The sequence below is a fragment of the Acipenser ruthenus genome, chromosome 22, assembly GCF_902713425.1.
Source record: "Acipenser ruthenus chromosome 22, fAciRut3.2 maternal haplotype, whole genome shotgun sequence".
Classification (NCBI taxonomy): domain Eukaryota; kingdom Metazoa; phylum Chordata; class Actinopteri; order Acipenseriformes; family Acipenseridae; genus Acipenser; species Acipenser ruthenus.
Genome location: NC_081210.1, coordinates 30,073,795 through 30,095,166, shown reverse-complemented (window position 1 = coordinate 30,095,166; position 21,372 = coordinate 30,073,795). Strand labels below are relative to the sequence as shown.

At 45.9% G+C, this 21,372-nt stretch overlaps 1 protein-coding gene across 2 annotated transcripts in view; it reads left to right on the top strand.

Moving 5' to 3' along the window:
• The window catches only part of LOC117431281 (NEDD4-binding protein 3-A-like), a 30,282-nt gene extending 9,205 nt beyond the window's left edge, over nucleotides 1–21,077 (top strand). The window contains exons 1-5 of one of the 2 annotated variants that reach the window (XM_058996493.1): nucleotides 5,300–5,367; nucleotides 14,884–15,318; nucleotides 16,205–16,765; nucleotides 17,819–18,070; nucleotides 18,664–21,077. In XM_058996493.1, coding sequence (XP_058852476.1) covers nucleotides 14,917–15,318; nucleotides 16,205–16,765; nucleotides 17,819–18,070; nucleotides 18,664–19,224 — 1,776 coding nt within the window. In that variant the 5' untranslated portion in view covers nucleotides 5,300–5,367; nucleotides 14,884–14,916 and the 3' untranslated portion in view covers nucleotides 19,225–21,077. Of the gene's footprint in view, nucleotides 1–5,299; nucleotides 5,368–14,883; nucleotides 15,319–16,204; nucleotides 16,766–17,818; nucleotides 18,071–18,663 lie in introns of those variants that run through there. The other variant, XM_034926753.2, reaches the window with a different exon arrangement.
• The last annotated feature ends 295 nt before the right edge of the window (nucleotides 21,078–21,372 follow it).

The following is a 21,372-nucleotide window of genomic DNA, read 5'->3' as shown; positions in this document are numbered from 1 at the left end:
CGCAACACTAAATTAACAGGACATAGATCATTCCCTGGACTAGTGGATAGCAAACCATACTTGCAAATAATTGTTGAAGGTTTGAGAGAGTTTTGGTTGTGGGCACTTAAGGAAGTCTCTAGTTTAGCATGTATGCTCGGGATAGCTGGTATAAGGCCCGTCATTGTGTCTGTCCTCATTCATGTGAAGTGGACAGGACGCCTGTGATTACAGTTCAGTTCATGACAGAGCCCTGATATTGGCCAGTGCATGTCTACTCCCAGCCTGCAAACATCTCATCGATGACCACACAAAGATTCACTGCCCGGGTGCTCGAGCTGAAATCCTTCCATTGTTGACGGAACCTCTTGAGATGAAGCATCTCGCCGTGGTGACTTCCTTCCATTGTTGACGGAACCTCTTGAGATGAAGCATCTCGCCGTGGTGACTTCCTTCTCGTGCCTCAAGGTGGATTGTGCACAGTAACCCTCTCTACGATGCAGTACTTTGAGGCAGCTTGGGAAGGCGCTACATACAGGATTTCTGTTACAGTACAAAGTGAGGTGAACATTTTCCAATGTAAGTATTGGGGGTCTGGTCTCTTGGCCTCGTCTTGGCTTTAGGACAGGGCTAGCGCAGATGAAGTTATTCGCCCCTCTCCTTCAATTAGAGGAAGGGTTGAAGGGGGAGGATTGATGTGTCTCAAGCAGGCCGCTGCCACAGTGTTTTTTTAGAAGTCAATACTTCGATCCTGGAGCAGGGGTGATGTACGCTGAAGCATCCTCATACCCGACCCTCCGTGGCGTGATAAATAACTCGAACGAGGCACGGGTCCGTGGGTTTGTTTGCACAGCAAGCTGACACAATTTATTGCATGCTTAGCAGCCCAGGGTTCATTCTAAGTCTGCTGCTTTTTTATTTTATGGGTTTTAGTGATTGGGTTTGCTGGATTTTTCCAGATTGATAGCTAGGTCACGGCAGGAGTTTTCCACTTGGGAGGGATGCGGTTCACCAGCACAGTTTGAATCAAATTATCCTCAGTTCTTTTGTGTGTGTGCTATAGACTCAGGCTGGAGGTCAGGAGATTTATCTAAGTTCAGCCACTGTCATTTCACCCATTGTTCTGATTTTGGCACCCAGCTGTGTGCAAGTAAGACCCTGTACTGTAAGTTGTGTGCAGTCCATTTCATTAAAGAAATGAAAAGCTTTCAGGTTAATGACACAGATTGCAGCACTGGCAGTTCCCGCCACTGTTGTCTTGTCAGGGTTCTGCAACACTGTGAATTGCACACCACAGTGTTCAGTCTGTTTCCTGTGTCCGTGTGCAGAGTGAAGGCAAACCGAGACTAAAGAAATTCAACACTCCAGTCAGTTAGGGGGGCTGTACTACACAGTGACCCTATTGCAAAGTACTAAAATGGAAGTACAACACATCTTTCACTTATTGTTCAATGTGAAACTGATAAAAAATATCCATCTTTAATGGTGAGGATTCATGCTGTACTGTAGCTGGCAGTGTGCTGAGTTACTGCTGCAGGTTTGACACACTGTAGAGGGGATTTGCCATCTTGAGAGGAAGCTTCAGGTCCTGTAAGGTATTCAGTGGTTTTGTTTAACAGGCTGGGACTTGCCCACTAACCCCACTCCTGTGTATACTGCCTGCATGAATACCTGTATTCCAGAAACCTGTCTCCTTCCAGCAATTGCGAGGTGGCATGGGGAGGGCAGGCCCACCTTTGCCTCTGGGCAATGCTAAACCCAGTTTAATGGCATATTCAGGTGGCTGTTCATTCTATAAATAGCCTCAGCAGCACTCACTGTAAACGCTTTCCTTTGATCTTCTCTCTCGGTTTACTCACTTAGTACCAAGGAGCTTGACCCCCAGTGACCTGGGTGTTCGTCTGTACTGAGACACTAAATGTGGAAATAGGCCTAAGTGATTGTTTCCACTTGATGGTCTCTCCCGACAGGACATGGCTGAGATGAGCAGGTGGCAGGGATGTGATGTTTCAGAGCGCTGCTCAGCCCGTGCTCAAGCTGTTCCTCCTGTGATGAGGAAGGTTAGCTGAGAGCACATGGGCCTGCTTCCTGCACTCCAGCCTCCAGCCCGTTTGAACAGCGTGCTTAAATTATTATTATTATTATTTATTTCTTAGCAGACGCCCTTATCCAGGGCGACTTACAATTGTTACAAGATATCACATTATTTTTACATACAATTACATTAATTTTTACACATTATTTTTACATACAATTACCCATTTATACAGCTGGGTTTTTACTGGAGCAATCTAGGTAAAGTACCTTGCTCAAGGGTACAGCAGCAGTATCTCCCACCGGGGATTGAACCCACGACCCTCCGGTCAAGAGTCCAGAGCCCTAACCACTACTCCACACTGCTGCCCAAATCATCGAGGTAGAGGAAGGATGGGCTTCTTCACAACCATTTGGAAATCCCCTGTCCGATTATATATCTACAACAGAATGTATTATTAGAATAATAACATGTCTGTGATGTACTGTTTATTGAAATTGGGAGCAGACACGCATACTCTTTCATTGGAATTTGACTTGGAGTTCAAGAAAGGTTCAAAGACATGCAGTGTGTATATAATGTAAAGGACTTGGCAAGCAGGAGACAATATACTCTTTGTCAGACAACCAGGAAACTTGTTACACTGCCTTCTCTGCTTAGACATGCATTAAAACGTAATTCAAAAAAGAGGAAGAGAGAAAAGTAATCAGAAACCTTCTTCCTTGTGGTTCCAAGAACTGTCCATGGCACTCGAGAGTGTTTTAATCACAGTCTCATTATCTGAGATGCGTGCAGGACAGCAGTAACGCATTCTCCTGCTCTCATTATCTGAGATGCATGCAGGACAGCAGTAACGCATTCTCCTGCTCTCATTATCTGAGATGCGTGCAGGACAGCAGTAACACATTCTCCTGCTCTCATTATCTGAGATGCATGCAGGACAGCAGTAACGCATTCTCCTGCTCTCATTATCTGAGATGCATGCAGGACAGCAGTAACGCATTCTCCTGCTCTCATTATCTGAGATGCATGCAGGACAGCAGTAACGCATTCTCCTGCTCTCATTATCTGAGATGCATGCAGGACAGCAGTAACGCATTCTCCTGCTCTCATTATCTGAGATGCGTGCAGGACAGCAGTAACGCATTCTCCTGCTCTCATTATCTGAGATGCGTGCAGGACAGCAGTAACGCATTCTCCTTCTCATTATCTGAGATGCATGCAGGACAGCAGTAATGCATTCTCCTGCTCTGTGCTGATTCAGTGGATTATTCTTCACTCCTCACCCCTCCTCCTTGCTTCCCACAGCATTTCAATACAAAGCACTAAAGATTGATATTTCAAAGCACTAAAGATTGATTTGCTCAGCCGCTGACCTGTGTTCGCTGTCACAGGTGCTGCTTGGGGACAGGAAATTGTTTTGAACCATCAAATACTGGTGCAGCCCAGTTCTTCAACAGCTGCCTAACAGTAATAGTTTTCAGCAGGGGGTTCAGAGGCTGAATAAATAAGTGGGCGAGTGACCCTGGGTGCTGATGCAGACACTCTCTCTTAACCTTTGGAGTCAACTGGTAAAGTTTTCCAGTTCAATTCTCTTGTGATCTCTACACTACCAGGGATATTTCTAATACCTCTTTTCCACTGTACAACCAAGCCGGGGCAGCAGCGAGCCAGCTTGGCATGGCTTAGCAGGAGCCTGGTTGTGTTTCCACGGCAGAGCTGCTGACATCACCCACACTGAGCCGCATGTAGGTGATGCAGTGTTAAGAGGCGCTGGATATGAGTTGAGAATGGCGGATTCAGATCAGCAGAAATTCTGGCAGAAACGCTCTCGTTTGTGACCGATGATCCCAGCTCTGCCTGAACACTTCTCTCTGCCTTCAGAGAAACTAGAGTCTGTGCTTCATCAGAGAGCAGTGGCTGTACTTGTCTTTCCTCCGACTCGCTGCACACCTTGTTGTTCGTCTTCCTCGAGTGTACTGACTGACCCAACATAATGAAGAAAATCCTTAACCCTGCCCCTGGCCCTTCTCGGCTCCCAGACACATTCAGATGAGTTGATGCCAGAGTTTCATGGTTTGGGTCTCGCTCAGCCAGTGGAGAACCACCCGCACAGGGCTCGGATGTGCCAGTGGAGAAGAGGTATACAGTAATGGTCCCTTCCATTTGAAATGAGCATATTTCCAATGTGGCAGACATGTTCAGCAGGGTTGTGTTACTCATTTCAGTAAGTGTAATCTAATATTGAAACTTGTTGGTTCTGTTTTTGTTAAGTTAGAACATTAGATTAAAACAGTAGCCTGTGTCGTGCCAACACAAGCTGGCTTGGTAATGTTTTGTTTTTTTTTCTAGTACAGTAAAGGGAAAAATACACAAATGCAGACAATGGCGCAGAAACCTGTGGTTTTGCAGTTTGAACTCGGGAGCGTTATCACAGAATCAGACAGGTTTCTGTTTGCTAGTTGTTTTGTAGTCTCCAGAGACTTCACTGTTTTTTATTGGTTTGGATTCTGTTCCTAACAGAGCACCTTTTTGTTTTGCACAGGCAGTAGCTGGCTGGCACACCGGCCAGGAATTCTGCCCGGGAGATTGGATCAGGTAGTGGCAGATAACAAGATGTCTGGATCGCCTCTTTGTGCATTGAAGTTTTGTGTCTCTGTGTTTAATGTCCAAGTGCCAGTGCTAGTTTGTGTGTGTGTGTATGGGGGTGTTGAGAGCAGGGTGGTTGATCTATGTACCCCCGGAGAGATGAAGTCTTGAAGATGTTGTCCTCTGACCTGTTCTGTGGGCGTGGCTTTGGTGAGCACAGTTGTGGGAGGAGATTGTTAATTGTGCTTATTTATTAATTTTTTTGATTGCCTGCCCCATTACTGTACAATGTAATTCTGGTGTAAGCTGCTCCTGTACCTCCGTGCTGTTACTCGGAGTGCTGCGCTCCCTGCTCCAGTACCTCCGTGCTGTTACTCGGAGCGCTGCGCTCCCTGCTCCAGTACCTCCGTGCTGTTACTCGGAGCGCTGCGCTCCCTGCTCCAGTACCTCCGTGCTGTTACTCGGAGCGCTGTGCTCCCTGCTCCAGTACCTCCGTGCAGTTACTCGGAGCGCTGTGCTCCCTGCTCCAGTACCTCCCTGCAGTTACTCAGAGCGCTGTGCTCCCTGCTCCAGGGGGTGGAGTTAGTGCTGTTCAGGTCTGCACACAGCTGGGAACACGTCTGCTTTAACTGATAGGATTCTCATTTTAATAACCAGTGCTTTTAGTAACAAGGAAGCCCTAGTGGCCTCAATGAGGGAACTTTTCCAGGCAGGAAGGCTCTGTTGCTTTATCCCAATCTGCTTCTGAATTTTCATTAAACTAGGTAAGTAGCCTGTCCTTTTTTATTGTTTGGAAAGTTTTATATGGGTTACAGTATGTAGAGATCACTGTACTACAGGTCTGATCGCCGCAGCTTCTGAGCAAATGTTCTGTGATGAAATATTTCAGATGGAAGGAGCTGAGGGCTTGGAGGGTTCCTGGGACAGTCTGCTTTCGGAGGAGGGGGTGGGGTGGTGTTCAAGCTTGTATAATTCATCACATTTCACCTGAGGCACTAAGTCTTGAGCACATGCCACTTTGTACTGAGAACCACAGGAATTAACCCAAACTACAGATTCCAGAGTGGGTTTGTTTGTGTTGCTGTATTAGATACAATTGTATTTTTATCACTACTGTCTTTAGGGTAATAGTAATAGTTCCTGAAGAATAACTTCCGTCAGTGTGAGTGTATTAGAGAGTACAGTATTTCTTTTTAAAATTATAAAATCACCAGTTATATGGCAATCGAATGAACGTTTCTCCACATTCATCTGTTTACGGCATTTGTTGTAATGCTTTCTTAAAACATTTTTTTTTATCAATAATTAGACATGGCTGATCATGCCCTTAGTAGGATCTGCATATTTTATAGAATAAAACATAAAACACAACGTATTGACAAAGAAGTAAGCGTGGGTTGACCTGAGCAGTTTTCTATGAGCTGGGTGCTGGAGGGCTTACTCTACCTGTAATGCACGTGGCTTCTTGTGAACCGCACTGTGTGTGGATGTACTGTATAGGGGTTTAGAGGCTCACATTGAAAGCACTGACAGTAACAACAGCCGTCCTATTCTTTACCCACCTGCCTGTGGTTTCCATTCTCATAAAGCAGTGCGTGTCTGCAGGAGTGCTGTGCATTCAGGGTCAGCCTTCGAGAGATAGTGATTACTGCACAGAAGCAGTGCGTGTCTGCAGGAGTGCTGTGCATTCAGGGTCAGCCTTCGAGAGATAGTGATTACTGCACAGAAGCAGTGCGTGTCTGCAGGAGTGCTGTGCATTCAGGGTCAGCCTTCGAGAGATAGTGATTACTGCACAGAAGCAGTGCGTGTCTGCAGGAGTGCTGTGCATTCAGGGTCAGCCTTCGAGAGATAGTGATTACTGCACAGAAGCAGTGCGTGTCTGCAGGAGTGCTGTGCATTCAGGGTCAGCCTTCGAGAGATAGTGATTACTGCACAGAAGCAGTGCGTGTCTGCAGGAGTGCTGTGCATTCAGGGTCAGCCTTCGAGAGATGGTGATTACTGCACAGAAGCAGTGCGTGTCTGCAGGAGTGCTGTGCATTCAGGGTCAGCCTTCGAGAGATAGTGATTACTGCACAGAAGCAGTGCGTGTCTGCAGGAGTGCTGTGCATTCAGGGTCAGCCTTCGAGAGATAGTGATTACTGCACAGAAGCAGTGCGTGTCTGCAGGAGTGCTGTGCATTCCGGGTCAGCCTTCGAGAGATAGTGATTACTGCACAGAAGCAGTGCGTGTCTGCAGGAGTGCTGTGCATTCAGGGTCAGCCTTCGAGAGATAGTGATTACTGCACAGAAGGGCATTGTTTTTAAAGCACTCCCTCTTCCCTTTTTTCTTTTCTTTTCTTATTAAAATAAACACAGCGAAAAGAACCTAAAGGGTTTTCTTATTTGAAAACTGCATTATTATGACGGCAGGCCCTTTTTTAAATATTGTTTGTTGTAAGATAAGTACCTTAAAGGAAAACGCCCTGCAGTCCGTACTTGCATACATCACACTTTTAACTTGAAATATATCTATTGGAGGACATTCTCTAACAGCTGTTTTACTTCTCTATAGCTGCTTCCAATTGAGACAAGACATTCAACAGTGATATGCTTCTGAGTCTTTATCCAGTCATCTGTGGTACAGTAACTCCTTGCTGTGCTACGTTTCAGATCTCCCGAGCCCAAGCATGTGGTGCAGTCCATGCTAACACCTTCCTAATGCATGCAGAGTCCGCCCTGGCCCTGATGCACAGATAAACATGCCATGTGCATCTCGGACATATATCGCTGTGAAATGAAGTGATGTGGGTTTGTTTCCTGTACTTTGTGATTTGTTTAATTCACCGCTGAGTAATGAACCCTCGTAGACTGAGGTTCAATGAAAGCTTCAGCATGAAAATGAGAAGCCGTGAAACTTTTTGCCATTCAAGGACTAGATCCTTCTGATATTTTTGTCTTCTGTTCAAAAGGTAGATTAAAATGTGTTATTTTTCTGGCTGCAAGAGAAACGGTTCTTTCTGTATCAGCCTAAAGTAACGGGTACTTCATAGCTTTAAGAGCACCCTAAGCTGTTTCCATTCCCAGGGTCTGTTTGACCCAGACACCTCTACATCCTTTAAAAACCGACCCAGCAAACAGCACAGGTTTGTCAACAGGCAGGTCTGTCAACAGAAACTGGCAGCTCTAACCTTGACAAGTTTGTCTCAGAGCCGCTGACCTGCATGAGAGGCTCAGCACAGGAAAGATCAAATTAATAATTTCCAGAGCAAGAATGCATGGAATGGAATTGTTTACAGAAAAGAAAAAAACCTGCTCAGGGTACACAAGTTTCTCCTAAGCGAATGCAGGAACCCGGATATGGCAAAGGTACAAGACTGACAAGAGTGTTAAAAATAGTACCCAAAACAAATAAAGCAAAGTTGTTTACCCAGTAATACTGTTTTACTGGTGCTTGTGTGGTTACTGTAACATGCCAGAGTATCGTGTATTGTGTTGTGGTGAAGCTGGTTTCACAAGAGCTACTCAAGGAAAATGAAATTCAGTTTTAGAGTGTTGGAGTCCTACGAAAAACTCAACACAGAGACTGAAAAGGGCACTTTGTGCAAATGAGAATTGACCAATTAATATACCTCCCCAAATTACAATAGAAGGGCTGTAGGCCTACTGCGCAGGAGGGTGCCCATCCTTCATAATCTCAGCATGCTCATTTATTTGCTTAAAGGGTTAAAGCCGTGCAGAAATAATTAAACTGGCTATGTTTCCATGGACACGGTTTCTAATCTGAAGGACCGGGAACTCTCAAACCAAGACCCACTCTCCTGTTTCCATTTTCAAAAGCTGCAGAGTGCTGTACAGTAGGTGGTGAAAAGACCTGGTTTGCTACAACGAGCTTGGCTGCACAAGCAAGGATCTCCTGCATCCCAGTTAGAATCAAATAAACTAGCAGGAGAGACACGTGTGTAGCGATGCATATGTGTCCAATATTGTGGGGCCCTTTTGATATATATATATATTTTGGTAGTATTGATGATTCCTGCTTGCTGATAATCTTTCACTTGGAACACATTTGCATGTGATTGCATCTGTTGTTGTAACTATGGCTCCTGACTACAGCTTCATAATTGATGTCACACACTGCGTACTGCTGACCCTTCAGCTTCTGAACGATCCCAGCCATGCATGCACAGATCTGTAGTGCTGTGGATTATTTTGCACTGTGCTTCCTGGCCAGTTCTAGTCTCTGTATGTTGGGCTGAATCAGCAGCAAGTGTCCATTTCCAAAAGGCCTGCTTGTGAATGGTGTCTGGCTGCTGGTGTGCAGGATCAGGGAGGCATGATGATGTGTTGCAGGGGGTGGGTCTGGGGTTATCTCACCAGACTGTAGAGGGATTTCAATAGCGCCATGGGTTAGAGCTTGATAACCAGACTGTATCATTTCTACAGCGTTTCACGACGAGTGTGGATTTTGTCAGGTCACAGTTTGGATGATTTGGTTTGAAGTTTAGATGCAAGCGCTGAATGCGCAGCACAGGGTTTTTAAAGCTCAGTTCTCTGTCCTCGATTCTCTGCCCGAGGACGTATTTTGCAATGGAAGTTTTACACTGCTCTTCGTTTCCCATCACAGTAATCGTGTGTCTTGGCAGATTAGCCCAAAAGGTTATGCAGTAAGGAATGCGGAAACTAATGAAAAATGTCTTAAAGACAAACGCCTGAACCTGCCCTGACTCTGTGGCTGAACGCAGAGCTTGGTTTTCAGTTCGAAACAGAAGACCCTGACTCGTGACTACAGGGGTCCGCAGGCGGGTGTGTGGTGGCTTATCCTGGAGGTCAGAGGGCAGTAACTGGATCCAGAGTGTATTGTGAAGTGCGGTCAGCTGCAGTGTCCATATCAAAGAGGGGAAACGTCTGTGAAATCACTCCTCCTATCACCCTCGGGGCAACCTCTCTGTAACCATATTCTCCTGTTTTTGTTCTGATTTGCAGTACTGTAATTGAATGCTTGGGGTAGCGCTTCCAGATGCAAAGTTGTGCCTAGTGATTAAACTAATGGTTCTTTGTGTTTTTTGTTCCTTTTGGTTTGCTTGTATATTTGCATTGAAATTGTATTCCACACAAGATCCCCAAGGCTTCATACTGTATCAAAAGGCTAGCGAGCGCACAGCTAGTTATTTAGTTGGTCAGTTAAACGTTTGCATTGTATCTCTTTGCTCCTGGGTTATCTTCTGTACTGAGGCTATAAAACGTACAGACTGCACACAGGAAGAGGCGCAGCGGTGGGGAGAGATTAGATGGAAGATTTGTGTGATGCACTTAGCTAATGAACATGTGCTTACTGTGGGAGGAGGATGAAGCACTGGCTCGCTCTTCCTCCTCCCTTGCTGCTGTGGTTTCCAGAGTCTGTAGCTGCTTCCTAATTGCATGCTGTGCTTCCCTACCAGACCCTGCTCAATCCTGGGCTCCTGGCAATTAGAACGGAGTTTGTGATGATGACCCGTAATGGTCTTAATAAGCTTTGAGACTAGGATGGGGTCTAAATGGTACTTGCCATTCATTATGTATTTCCTTTTCTTTTAACATGAAGGCCTTTTTGCACACATGCTAATTTTCCAGCTGTAGTTTTCAACTCTTCCGTGCCGTGGAAACACAAGGTCCTACAGTGCAGTAGTAAAACAAAAACTTGTTCTGGGTTGAACGCAGAAACACTCTGAGAGGATGTGCTGAGATTGGGCCCCTCATTTCCTCCTCTTCAGAAGTAAACTGCACCTGTTTCTTATTTACTGTCCAGGCACTGCATGAAGCCCTGTAGTAACTGGCTGGGTCTGGATTTCAGTGCTTTATACCCTCCCCCCGCAGTCTTAACTGCCCCAGCGGGCACGGAGGTGTGAGCCTTTTGAAACCCCAGCCACCCTGGGTCACTGACCCTCAATGAAGACAGGAAGGTCTTTTAAAATTTTCTTTTGCACTACTGTTTTTATGAATGGAGGGGGGAGGGTGGTACTCCTGAGAGATTAGCCTATCCACAGCTCTGCAGAAGGGACTTTAAACTGCTCTCTTCAACCCCACCAGCATAAAAACCTAACCTTAGAATTATTTTAAACCAAAGCCAAGGCTTCTCCTGCTCTCTCTGGCATAGCGGCTTTCCGCTTACGATAAGGTGTTTTCAAAGAGGAGTTTTTTCCGCCTGTGCTGTAGTTGCTACTATAGCAGATGGCATTATTATGCCTGTTTTTCTTGGTTCCTACTAAATGTTTGGTTAGCTGTCCTGCCGTGGATTGACGCTGTCTGCAAGCTGTCCGTACGATATAGTAAGCACAGACCTTTATACATCGCAGCTGCTGTGAGAGAGAGAGAGACTCTAAAGCAGTGTGGAATGTATTCTGCATTAGCAGTTAATCACGTTAACTGTATCCAGACCGCAGATCAATACTGCCCTAGGAGGGGGGCCTCCCATCATCCACTGGGGATCTCTGAGGTGCTGCTGACGGCTTGCAGTTTTTAATCTGTTATTAGAAGAAAGAAGCTTTACAGAAGCGATGAAGCGTGTGTGCCTCCTCCACTGGGCGGTGTGCAAGTACCCAGCGCCCCAGAGCAGCAAAACAGGGAGGAAGGGTTTGATTCATCTCTTCAATCCCTGTGCCAGAGCACATCCAGTATCATGAGGTGCACGAGGGAAGCAAGGAAGGGGGCTTGTGTGTTTGTCAGCCTTGCAGTATATGATTAATTACCTGGGGTTTTAATACTAGGGAGCAGGAGAGACTGAACACAGTAAAACAGCCATATGTTTTAAAAGCACATGTTTCTTCCCATGTATTAGACTGTACTGTATTGTATTACGTGGAAGTATCTGACACCTGGTTATAAAAACTAAACATGCAGACATTACTTTGTCTACTGTACTGCATCGAGTTCGCTAGAAACTGTATTAGTTACCAGCCATTTGCAGAACTGGTTTATTTTTGTTTTTGTCACCGAATTCCAGCGGCTTCATCTGTTGCAACCAGATCCCTGGTATTTTTTTAATTTATTGCAATCAATAGAAATCTGACACCCAAACATTAGTAATGCGCATCTCAAAACAGGGGGGCGGGCGGGGGAGGGGGAGTACTCTGGTACATGCAGCTGGCTGCTCAAGCAGAAAATGAATCTCTTACTTCAGTGGGAGTCCTGGGATATTTCATTAAATGAAACCGTAGCTGCTGAATGGATTTCAACTCTTTCAAAGGCTGAGTGAAAAAGGAGCTTGTTTTAAAACTACTAAACAAAACTTTATAGGATTCAATGGGAAATGTCCGACTAACTTCTTCGGTGCCTGTAATATTGAAAACAGCTGGAAAAAGTAGCTTAGGACAGCAGTAATAAATCGATTTTCAATTGAGAATTCTTTCCATTTTTTTCTATTCCTTTTATATGTAGGGGAAAATGGTCTTCCATGTGTCCCCATATGAGGTCGCCGTGCATGAAAGGATCAACATCCTCCATGTATTACTGAGAGAAGTGAACGATACATTCTATGACTAACGTTTCGGCAGGAAGCCTTTCTCAGTGTCTTCAGTTGAAACGGTCGTCATTTCATTTGTTTGAGTATTTCTTGGCTGTGTTTCTTTGAAGGAACTCTTTCACCTCTTACACCGGAAAGCATAAATAGGTTTTTGTTTAAAAAGTAAGTTCACTTTGTTTTTCAAAGGTATTTATACAAACCATCTCTTCTTGTCAAGGGCATTCCAAAGCACTAGCAATTCAACATCAGTGCCCAATGAATGAAATGACACTAAACTTTGTTAGAAGTTCAAAGAGTTGAATAGCGCAGGTAAAGAGTACAACCGCAAGGTCCGAGGGTTAAATCTACAGAGAGAGAGAGACATTTTATTGGCTTGGTCTGGACATGGTGATTAATTAACCCTAACAAAGACTCAATCTCTGTTTTAGTGCACCTGCCACAGGCTGTAGCCTTTTAAATAAATACAGTATTGATCGTCTGTAACCTTGGCAAGCGCGAGAGAAATGTTTTCAGCAAATTCTTTTAGCGATATTAAATTGTGGTGTTTCCAATCAGTTACCAAGGACTGAGTGCTAAAGAAAATCAAATAAACAGAGCCAAGATCTTCTGTGCTGGAGTTAAGTGCAGGAGCCTGGCTGGGGCGCTGTATTCAGTGTAGCCTTGTATACAGGGAGAGTAACTGGGCCGAGCAGTGAATTCATCTCTGCCTGTCTCTTGCAGTTTCGTTCCGTGAATTTGTGCTTGCTTTGAAATGCAGAGCAGTGCAACAAAAGAGCCTTTGTAGTTAACTGCCATGGTTAATATATAAATCAGTTCAGTAACAAACTACAACAAGTAAACAACACTGCTGTATTTGGTTTCAACCCCCTGAATGTAATGAAGGACTGATCACGATGATACTGTGCTGCTTCCAGCTCCAGACTCTCACCGGCCCGGGGGCTGGGGGATACGCAAGCTGCCTGAATTCCACGTCACATTAAACCCCGAGCGCTCTGTTAACACTGTGGACATGATTTCAGCTGGGCTGCTGAGAGAGGGAGAGGGAGAGAGAGAGAGAGCCCCATGTCCTGGGGGTCAGCTCCCCCTGCAGGAGCAATGCTCGCACTGGGCTGCACCTCGGGAGGACCAGGCCAGGATCTCTGATCTACAGCCTGCCGCAGTGGAGAGGACCCCAAGAAAAACAGCCTTCCTTTTAATTGACTTCCTATAAACCAACCAGCCTCTTGTTCATCATGCAGCACTGGCAGAAACCAGGGGCTGGTTTCACAAAGCTGTTCTAGGGAGCTGTCTGCTAAATCCAATTCCATAAAAATTTATAAATATTTAGACTTGATGAGTAGATTTCTTTAAATGATCTTTTTTTTAAACAGCTAAGCTTGTTAGCTAGCAGCCTGCTAAGTGCTGGCAGTGCTTCGTGAAACTGGCCCCAGGAGTCTGAGGGACTAACACATTCTCAAGACTCAAGCTTGCATACAGCTCTTCAGTTCTCTAGCCTGCTGTACAGCACATGTGAACAACATTGTATTAATAGCACCAGTCTTAATAGCCTTTAAATGCCAAACTAACTATCAGATTGCCATAAATAAATGCAGAGTGGCAGGAGGGCGATCTTTCTGCACCTGCAGTAAGCTGCACCTACACTACCCTGCTTTGGTTCTCGGCTGCACATGACTTCAGTTGGAGTTGCTGAACGGCTTGACCGTTGGCTTTTATTATTTTCAGAAAGCCTCTTTTGTTCGTATGCTGTAATTATTTTCAATCAGCCCCATTGTGCTGTACACACAATGATCACTGTGCAGTGTTGAGCTCAGAATTCATTGCTGTTACAATGGGCCACTGTATCGCAGGCCGCAGGAGTTCCCCTTCCCAAGCTTTGCCATCACAGGCCATGTGTTTACACATTCCACAGCATTCTGTCTGGTAGTTAATGGGTTAATCAGTGGTGCTTCTCAAATTAACAGTATGTGGTTCTACGCCAATAGAATACCTTTTAGCATGTCCTTATTACTAATAATACAATTCATTACCATAGTCGGGATGGAAGTAAAGCCGAGGGAACACGAAGCCACTTTGTGGCTTGGAACTTGGTTTCAGGAGACTCGGTTTCAGGCCACTGCGCGGTGCACCAGGGGAGACTTAGCAAAGTAGCAACAAACGATATCTCCTGGTCTCCTGGAACCAGGTTTCAAGCCACTGTTACTGAAAAAAGTGGCTTCATGTTCCTCAGCTTTGGACTCCATAGCATAGCAATTTGATCCATTCCTGGTTTTACTACGAGGTTAATAAAACACATCTGAGCTTGTTGGAAACTCTGGATGTGTCCTGGGCACAGAAGTGTTGTTTACACTCTCAGGCACCTTCTTATCCGTATCAGTGCTGTTGGGTTCAGTCATCCCTCACGTGCCTCCTGGCTGTTTCTGGTGTTTGATACGGGCCTCTTCATGCAACAAGCAGGGTCTGCGTTAGAGCCAAGGTTACAGCTTTGTATGGATTGCTGTTGAATCATCTTGTCTGAAGAACAGCAGGCAGCGGAGCTGACATAAATCTAGACACATCATATTAAACCGTTCTCACAAACAGCTACATGTTGGAATGTGTAAAGGCTGCTTGTTGCACAACATGTGAATAGAATGTTTCTGAGTTCAATGCTGTACAGTGCAGTATGCAGTATGTACTCCATAACGTTGGAGGCATTTTGCACTGTATTTGTATTCTCAATATGGCTACATACAGTATTGGAATATTTTACAAAAATGATACATCCTGTATGTTTAACCCTTTCTCTTTTTATTCTTCTCTTCCAGATCTCCCCGTGCGCTTTCCCTTCCTAATCATCCATGGCGACAGCACAGACCTTGCCCCTGACCAGCGAATCCAGCACCCACTTCAGTGACCTCTACCCCCTCCCCTCCCAGCGCGGCCAGTACAGGAGCACCATGGGAAGTGTGGGCAGCCTGATCGAGAAGCCAAACCTGTCCTCAGAGCCCCTGCACAGCAGCAGGGCCGTGCCCCAGGCGGGACCCAGGCAGCCCGACGGCCTGCTCAAGAAGGGCCTCGCCCAGAGGGAGCTGCTCAACTATCTCAACATCACCAAGAAGGAGCCCAAACCAGGCAAGAGGACCGTCTCCTCCATCAAGAGGGAGCACGGCTCCGAGGAAGGAGAGAACCTCTACAGCAAGATGCATCACAAGCACGGCAAGGAGATTGACCTGACCAAGAACTCCCTGCCGCTGGAAAAGGTGAGATCCTTCAGTTCTCTGGCTGGGTCCCTCTGCTGAGAAATCCAGTGAATTCCTCCTCCAAGCCTGTGCCCTCAAGCAGTGTGTGTTTGCACATTCTGAAGAGTGGTAGTTTAAGCAGTGGTGCTTTAACCAGCAGGAATTCATCAATGGTTAGCGCTGTGGGGTTCTTGGAAAGTGCAATGCCTTTTAGCAGTTTCTTACCATTAATACAATGCATTACCATGGGTTACATTTAAAAGTGTAGTGGTTACTGGCAGCAGGATTTTGTAGGGGCATCTTGCATTCCAAGTTTTTTTTATTTTTTTATAAGAACAGTCTCTGTCTGGAATCCCAGTAGAGACGGTTGTCTTTGTCTGCATCTTGAATGTGACTCTACATTAGAAACATGTTCACACAGGAATTTAAAGACTGGAAGGGGATTTGTGCAGAAGGGTTTAGCGCAGGAAGGCATAGAGGAGCCAGGGCCATTCATTTAGTGTTTTTTTGTTGATATAAATGTATAAATAGCAGGTATGTAAGAATCCCATGAGCTGTCGAGCGAGCTCTTATTTATAGGAAGGTAATCCTCAGCTGCCTTTGCAGGAGGTGTAAATCATCCATTCATCAATGTTGTTTTTTAGTAGGCAGGTTTCAATAGCTGGAGGCTTTGGATGGAATTATAAATGTATGAAAAATGTATCCTCCCCCATCCCACCAAAAAAAAAAAAATCCATGGCTGTTAAAGTATTACTGATAACGCTTAAAAAAAAAAAAAAAAAAAAAAAAACCCTATAATCTTCGATTCCTCAGTGGCTACATACCACACATTCCACAAGTCCGTGATGGAAAGCACACTTGCAGACCAATTGAAAATGTCTTTATTTCTTTATTTCATGTCTTTTAGTCCCGGTGTCGACCCTCTGCGTTCAAACCAGTCACCCCCAAGAACTTCAGCTCAATGCAGAACCTGTACCCCTCCAGACACGAGGACCCAGAGAAGGGGCTCCCCAACGGGCTTCATCACATCTCCTACACCAAGGCCTCCCCCTCCAGGAGCGGCCCCACCAGACCCCCTCCGCCACGAGCCCTCAGCCAGCAGGACGAGGAGAACATGTCTGACTCAGGACACCACTCCCTGAACAGCCTCCCGCCCTACCGGCCCCACTTCAAGGCTCACCTGGGCCAGATCAGCGCCTCCATGAGCCACATCAACCACATCGGCTCGCTGGAGCGTGGCTCGGCGGGCTCCCGAGGGGGGCGGTCCACGGCCACGGAGCTGTCGTGTCGCAGCATGGCCACGCTGCACCGGCTGCATGGCTGCGACGGGGAGGCACCCCCACCCTACCAGGCCTCGCTCTCCATGGAGGACATGGTGAAGGACCTGGAGGAGAGGCTCCTGGAGAAGGAGCACGAGCTGAAACATGTGAGGAGGAACCTGGACGAGAGCGAGGACGCCATCGCTCAGGTGGGGATCTCCTTCCAGAATGTGTGTTTGTCTGGCTGTCTGTCTGTTCGGTGGCTTGCTTTGTGTGTGTTGAATTGTTTTCCTTGGCTTTGTTCTTCTTAAGTAACCCTTTGGTTCTCGCAACAAAACTGGTGTTTGGAAGTGCTGTCAGTAAGAAGAAAGGAGAGCGAACCTGTTTCTTTAAGAAAAATAAAATGTTTTGTAAGGGGGGGGGGGACTCACGACTCTCTCACTCCCACTCACCTCAACCTGTGTTCCTTCACAGCCTCCGTTCACCTTCCCTCCACTTCTGAAACTCGTAGATCAAGTAATACGTTGTCATGGGTCTGTCTGTACCTGACCGCAGCGCTCTTTAGTGTTGGAGCCAGTATCTCAATGCCGTTAAAGTTGAGGCTCAAACACAACCTCTCGCAATCACAATCCTTATTGACATGAAACTGTAGAAATGTGTGCACAGGGACTGCTGAAGATTAGCAGGAGACCAAGGCTGAAGTAGTCATTCCTGTAGACCAGCATCAGTGCAGTGCACACATGGAAGACCTTCAGGGTAGAGACAGGCATGCTTTGAGTTTACTTTCTGGGTTGTTTAGTCTCGTGTTTCAAAATACTTTTGTGTGCCAGTGTGTTTGTTTTTTTAATAAGTCAGTCTTGCTTTGACTGGACCGTGCAACATGCAAGGCTGGATGCATTGATTTGAGGCATTTCTGCACCATGCAACATGCATTGATTTGAGGCATTTCCTGCTTGTTTAGCTGAAAAATACCTTGTGACACCTGGTATGTCTGTGAAACCCAGAACATAAGCAAAGCTACTGCTGGGGTATTCAGGGGCTGTTCTGAGAGTTATGTACGTAAGCACTGTTTGATCAGTGGTTATGGGGAAGGTTAGACTGTATAACATTCCTATTCCAAATGACCCATAACTATTAAACACTCAATAGTGGTGAGTTTTGAAATTGTAAAAGAACATTCCAAATGCATGGTGTGTAAGGAGCTCGCTGTGACTGCGGTGCAGTGTGAAGAGGAAGGTGTGACGCTCCTCTCTCCCCGGCAGGTGTTTGAAGAGAGGCAGCGGCTGTGGGAGAAGGAGATCGAGGAGCTCAAGCAGCTCTACGCCACCAAGCTGCGGCAGATCTCCCAGCAGGCCCAGCGCTCGCAGCGCACGCTGCAGCTGCAGCTGTACAAGGTGCAGCAGGAGAAGCGCAGGCTGCAGGAGGACCTGGGCGCGCTGCAGCGGGAGTGCGAGGGGTTAAAGACTGTCGAGCAGGGACAGGATCACCCCAGACTGGAGGAGACTAAGTGGGAGGTAAGTCTGCAAACACAGAGGGCTGGCGGGCGGGGGGGGTGCATGCAAGAGAGAGGATTGAGGATAAGCAGCTCAGAATATTATTGCTTTTTTTAGAAAGGGTTTTCTATGCAACGGAAAAGAAATGGAGATCACAATAATACCTACACAATAATGACTATGGAATCTGTTTTTGAATTCCTGAGAACATGCTCGATGGATAGGGACATGCATATACTGTAGAGACAGCTTAGATTGTTAAACTTGTACAGTACGTGCCTAATAACCAATTCAATTTGGTTACACATTATTCAAATATTGTCATTTTCGATATGATATCTGCACCTGCACGCCCCCTTCTTTTGAGTTTGACTTATAAATTCCTGGGTAATTCATTGCTGGCTGTACATTACTTTGGCTGTACATTATTAAATAACTGACTAGCTTGTGTTGCAGGAATACTAAACGAGATTAGCTTGTGCGCGGTGCGGACCGTTTTGAAGTTGAGATCTCCTTAGGAAGCACAGCGCTGTTCATATGCCCTATCGGTATCAATACATTGCTAGCTTTGTATAGCAGACTATAAGTTCACACTCTCTGCCCTCCCGTTTCAGGTGTGCCAGAAATCAGGGGAGATCTCCCTCCTGAAGCAGCAGCTGAGGGACTCACAGGCAGAGGTGGCTCAGAAGCTGGGTGACATCTTCAGCCTGAAGACGCAGCTGAGAGAGACGAGGGGGGAGCTGCGAAGCAAGGACAACGAGATCGAGCTGCTCCGAGACTCCCTGCAACGCACCCTGCAGGACGGAGAGGAGGATGGAGAGGGAGAGGGAGAGGGCCAGGAGGGGAGGGGGCAGCAGCAGGGCTCCACAGAGGAGAGGCTCAGGGCGGAGCTGCTCCTGGAGAGACGACAGAACGAAGCCCAGACCTCCCTCTTCGAGTCGGAGCGACGCACCTGGCAGAACGAGAAGGAGAAGGTGATCCGGTACCAGAAGGAGCTGCAGACGGGCTACCTGGAGATGTACCACAAAAACCAAGCCTTGGAGAAGGAACTGCAGGAGCTGCGAGGAGCTGGAGGAGGAGGGGGGGAGAGTGGCAGCAGCAGCACAGGGGCCAGCGACCCACAGCAGCCCACAGGCCTGCCCTGGATAGAGAGGATCGAGTCCTCTGAAATATGACTGCCCCTGGTGGCAGGAGGGGCAAAGGACAGAGGAAATAGGAGGGCCAGAAATAAAAAATGAACGCAACAATCTGTGGGCAAAAGAGACTAAAGCCGAAAGAAGCCAGTGCTTGTGTGGCTGTTTGTTATTGGATGACGTGCCCTTCAATCCAGGAAGCTGCTGCAGAAGGTGCTGCTCTTGGGAGTCCGGGACTGCAGGAAAATGTACGAGACGTCAACGCTGCATGCTGTCTTGCAAAGTGCCAGATTATTTATTTTATTTTTTTTTTCACTTTTGAAAAATAAAGGGATTTTTTTTTTTTTTTTTAAACGTAACAATTCATCGACATCTCTGTGAGGGGGAAAAAAAATTCTGGAATGTTACCTGTAGTTTTTAATGTAATAGTTTTTTTTAATTATACTTATTATTATTATTATTATTATTATTGTTGTTGTTGTTGTTGTTGTTGTTGTTATTTATTTCATTTATGTTTCTTTTTTTATATTGGGAACAATAACCCAGCTTTGTAGTTTTCACATGCAACACATTTTTTGTGTAGTTCTGAGTCAGTGTGATACATGAGCCCCCTTGGTCTGATTGGAGGATTGTGCTGATAAAGGCGGGTCCTAATGCATGACTGACATCTAACTTGCATGCTCTCAGCAGTGTTTCCACCCCCCCACTCCCTTCGGCAGCTGATCAGAAACAAGAACATTGGAAGTCAGCACATCAAGGGGCGGAGCTTCAGAAACTTGTTGTGCAACTCAAAACTTTCAAAGAATTCAAAGTAATCCAGCAGTAGTCCATATTTCAGTGCAGAGCTGTATTGAAAACTCACTTCTCAGCCGCAGGACTACAGTATACTGCTGCACCTTGGGCATTTGCAAGCTGGCTCTGGTGTTTTCCAGTTCGCTTCCTTCTCTACCCACCTGTCGTTGCCTGTGGTGTTGATGCAATAAAATCTGAAAGATTCATGAGCAGGCGTTTTCTCATGGCTTGTTAGTTATTAGGATCTTGTTGTTTGTTCACACACACATACACAGAGACTCTGTTATTCAGTAACTCCCTAAGTTACAGTCTCACCAGAGGCACAAGCATAAAGAACCCAGACTTCCCTGCATATCCACCACGCCTTCCTTTTCTTTAGAAACTTCCACGCCAGCATGTTCCGGGGTCAGACTAAGGTAACTGAACCTGGGCCTGGATGTAAAGGCATGTCAGGACATTTGGTCCTTTACAAATCAGAGCTTCCTGAATTTAAGGCACGCTGTAATAAATAAGTGAGCTGGGTCTGCTGCTGTGGGTCAGACGCAGAATTTAAAATGGACCTGTGTTTCACATGAAGAACGGCTCCCTAGATTTCCGAAAGGTTTTCTCAGATAATACCAGACCCTGAAGAGTCCAGACACTGAAGCCCAAGGAGAGAAGCAGCCCATGTAGAATGTCATTCTAAATGAAGAAACCTCTCTGTACAGAACATAAACCAGCAGTGCTGGAACTCTGCTTTCCAGTACAAAAGAGCCAGGCTGTGCAATGATCTTCTCAACAGAACACAGCTGTGTGTAGTTTCCCCAGCGGAGGAAATGGGCTAAATAAAGACATGAATGGACTGGCACCACCCTGGGATTATGAGACTGTGATGCTGGTAGGACTTTCCTGGTCCAGCAACGACCACTCCCTGTGCATGGATACGGGGCTGTGAGACATGGAATAAGGACAATGGACAACTTGTGTTACAGAAAATAAATAATAATAATAATAATAATAATAATAATAATAATAATTTAAAAAGAAGGAATATGAAGAAATCCTGTGTAAATTCTGTGATCCCCAATTCAAATCACGTAATCTCTGTGTGTATGTGTGTGAATGTGAATATATATATATATATATATATATATATATATATATATATATATATATATATATATATATATATATATATATATATATTTACAAGTGTTAAGTGGAGTACAGGAGACATGAGTTTGTTTCTGCCTTATCTGAATACATTTTCTATTTGTTACCTGTGTGTCCCTGTGTGTGTTTTCTGTACGTAACACAGGTGTGGTGTTGAACTCTCCTTTCACTCCAGCGTGTTCTGTGTTCTGCCCTTTTGGCCCACAGGACCTCGAATCCGGGGCAGGAGTTCTGCAGACTGATTGA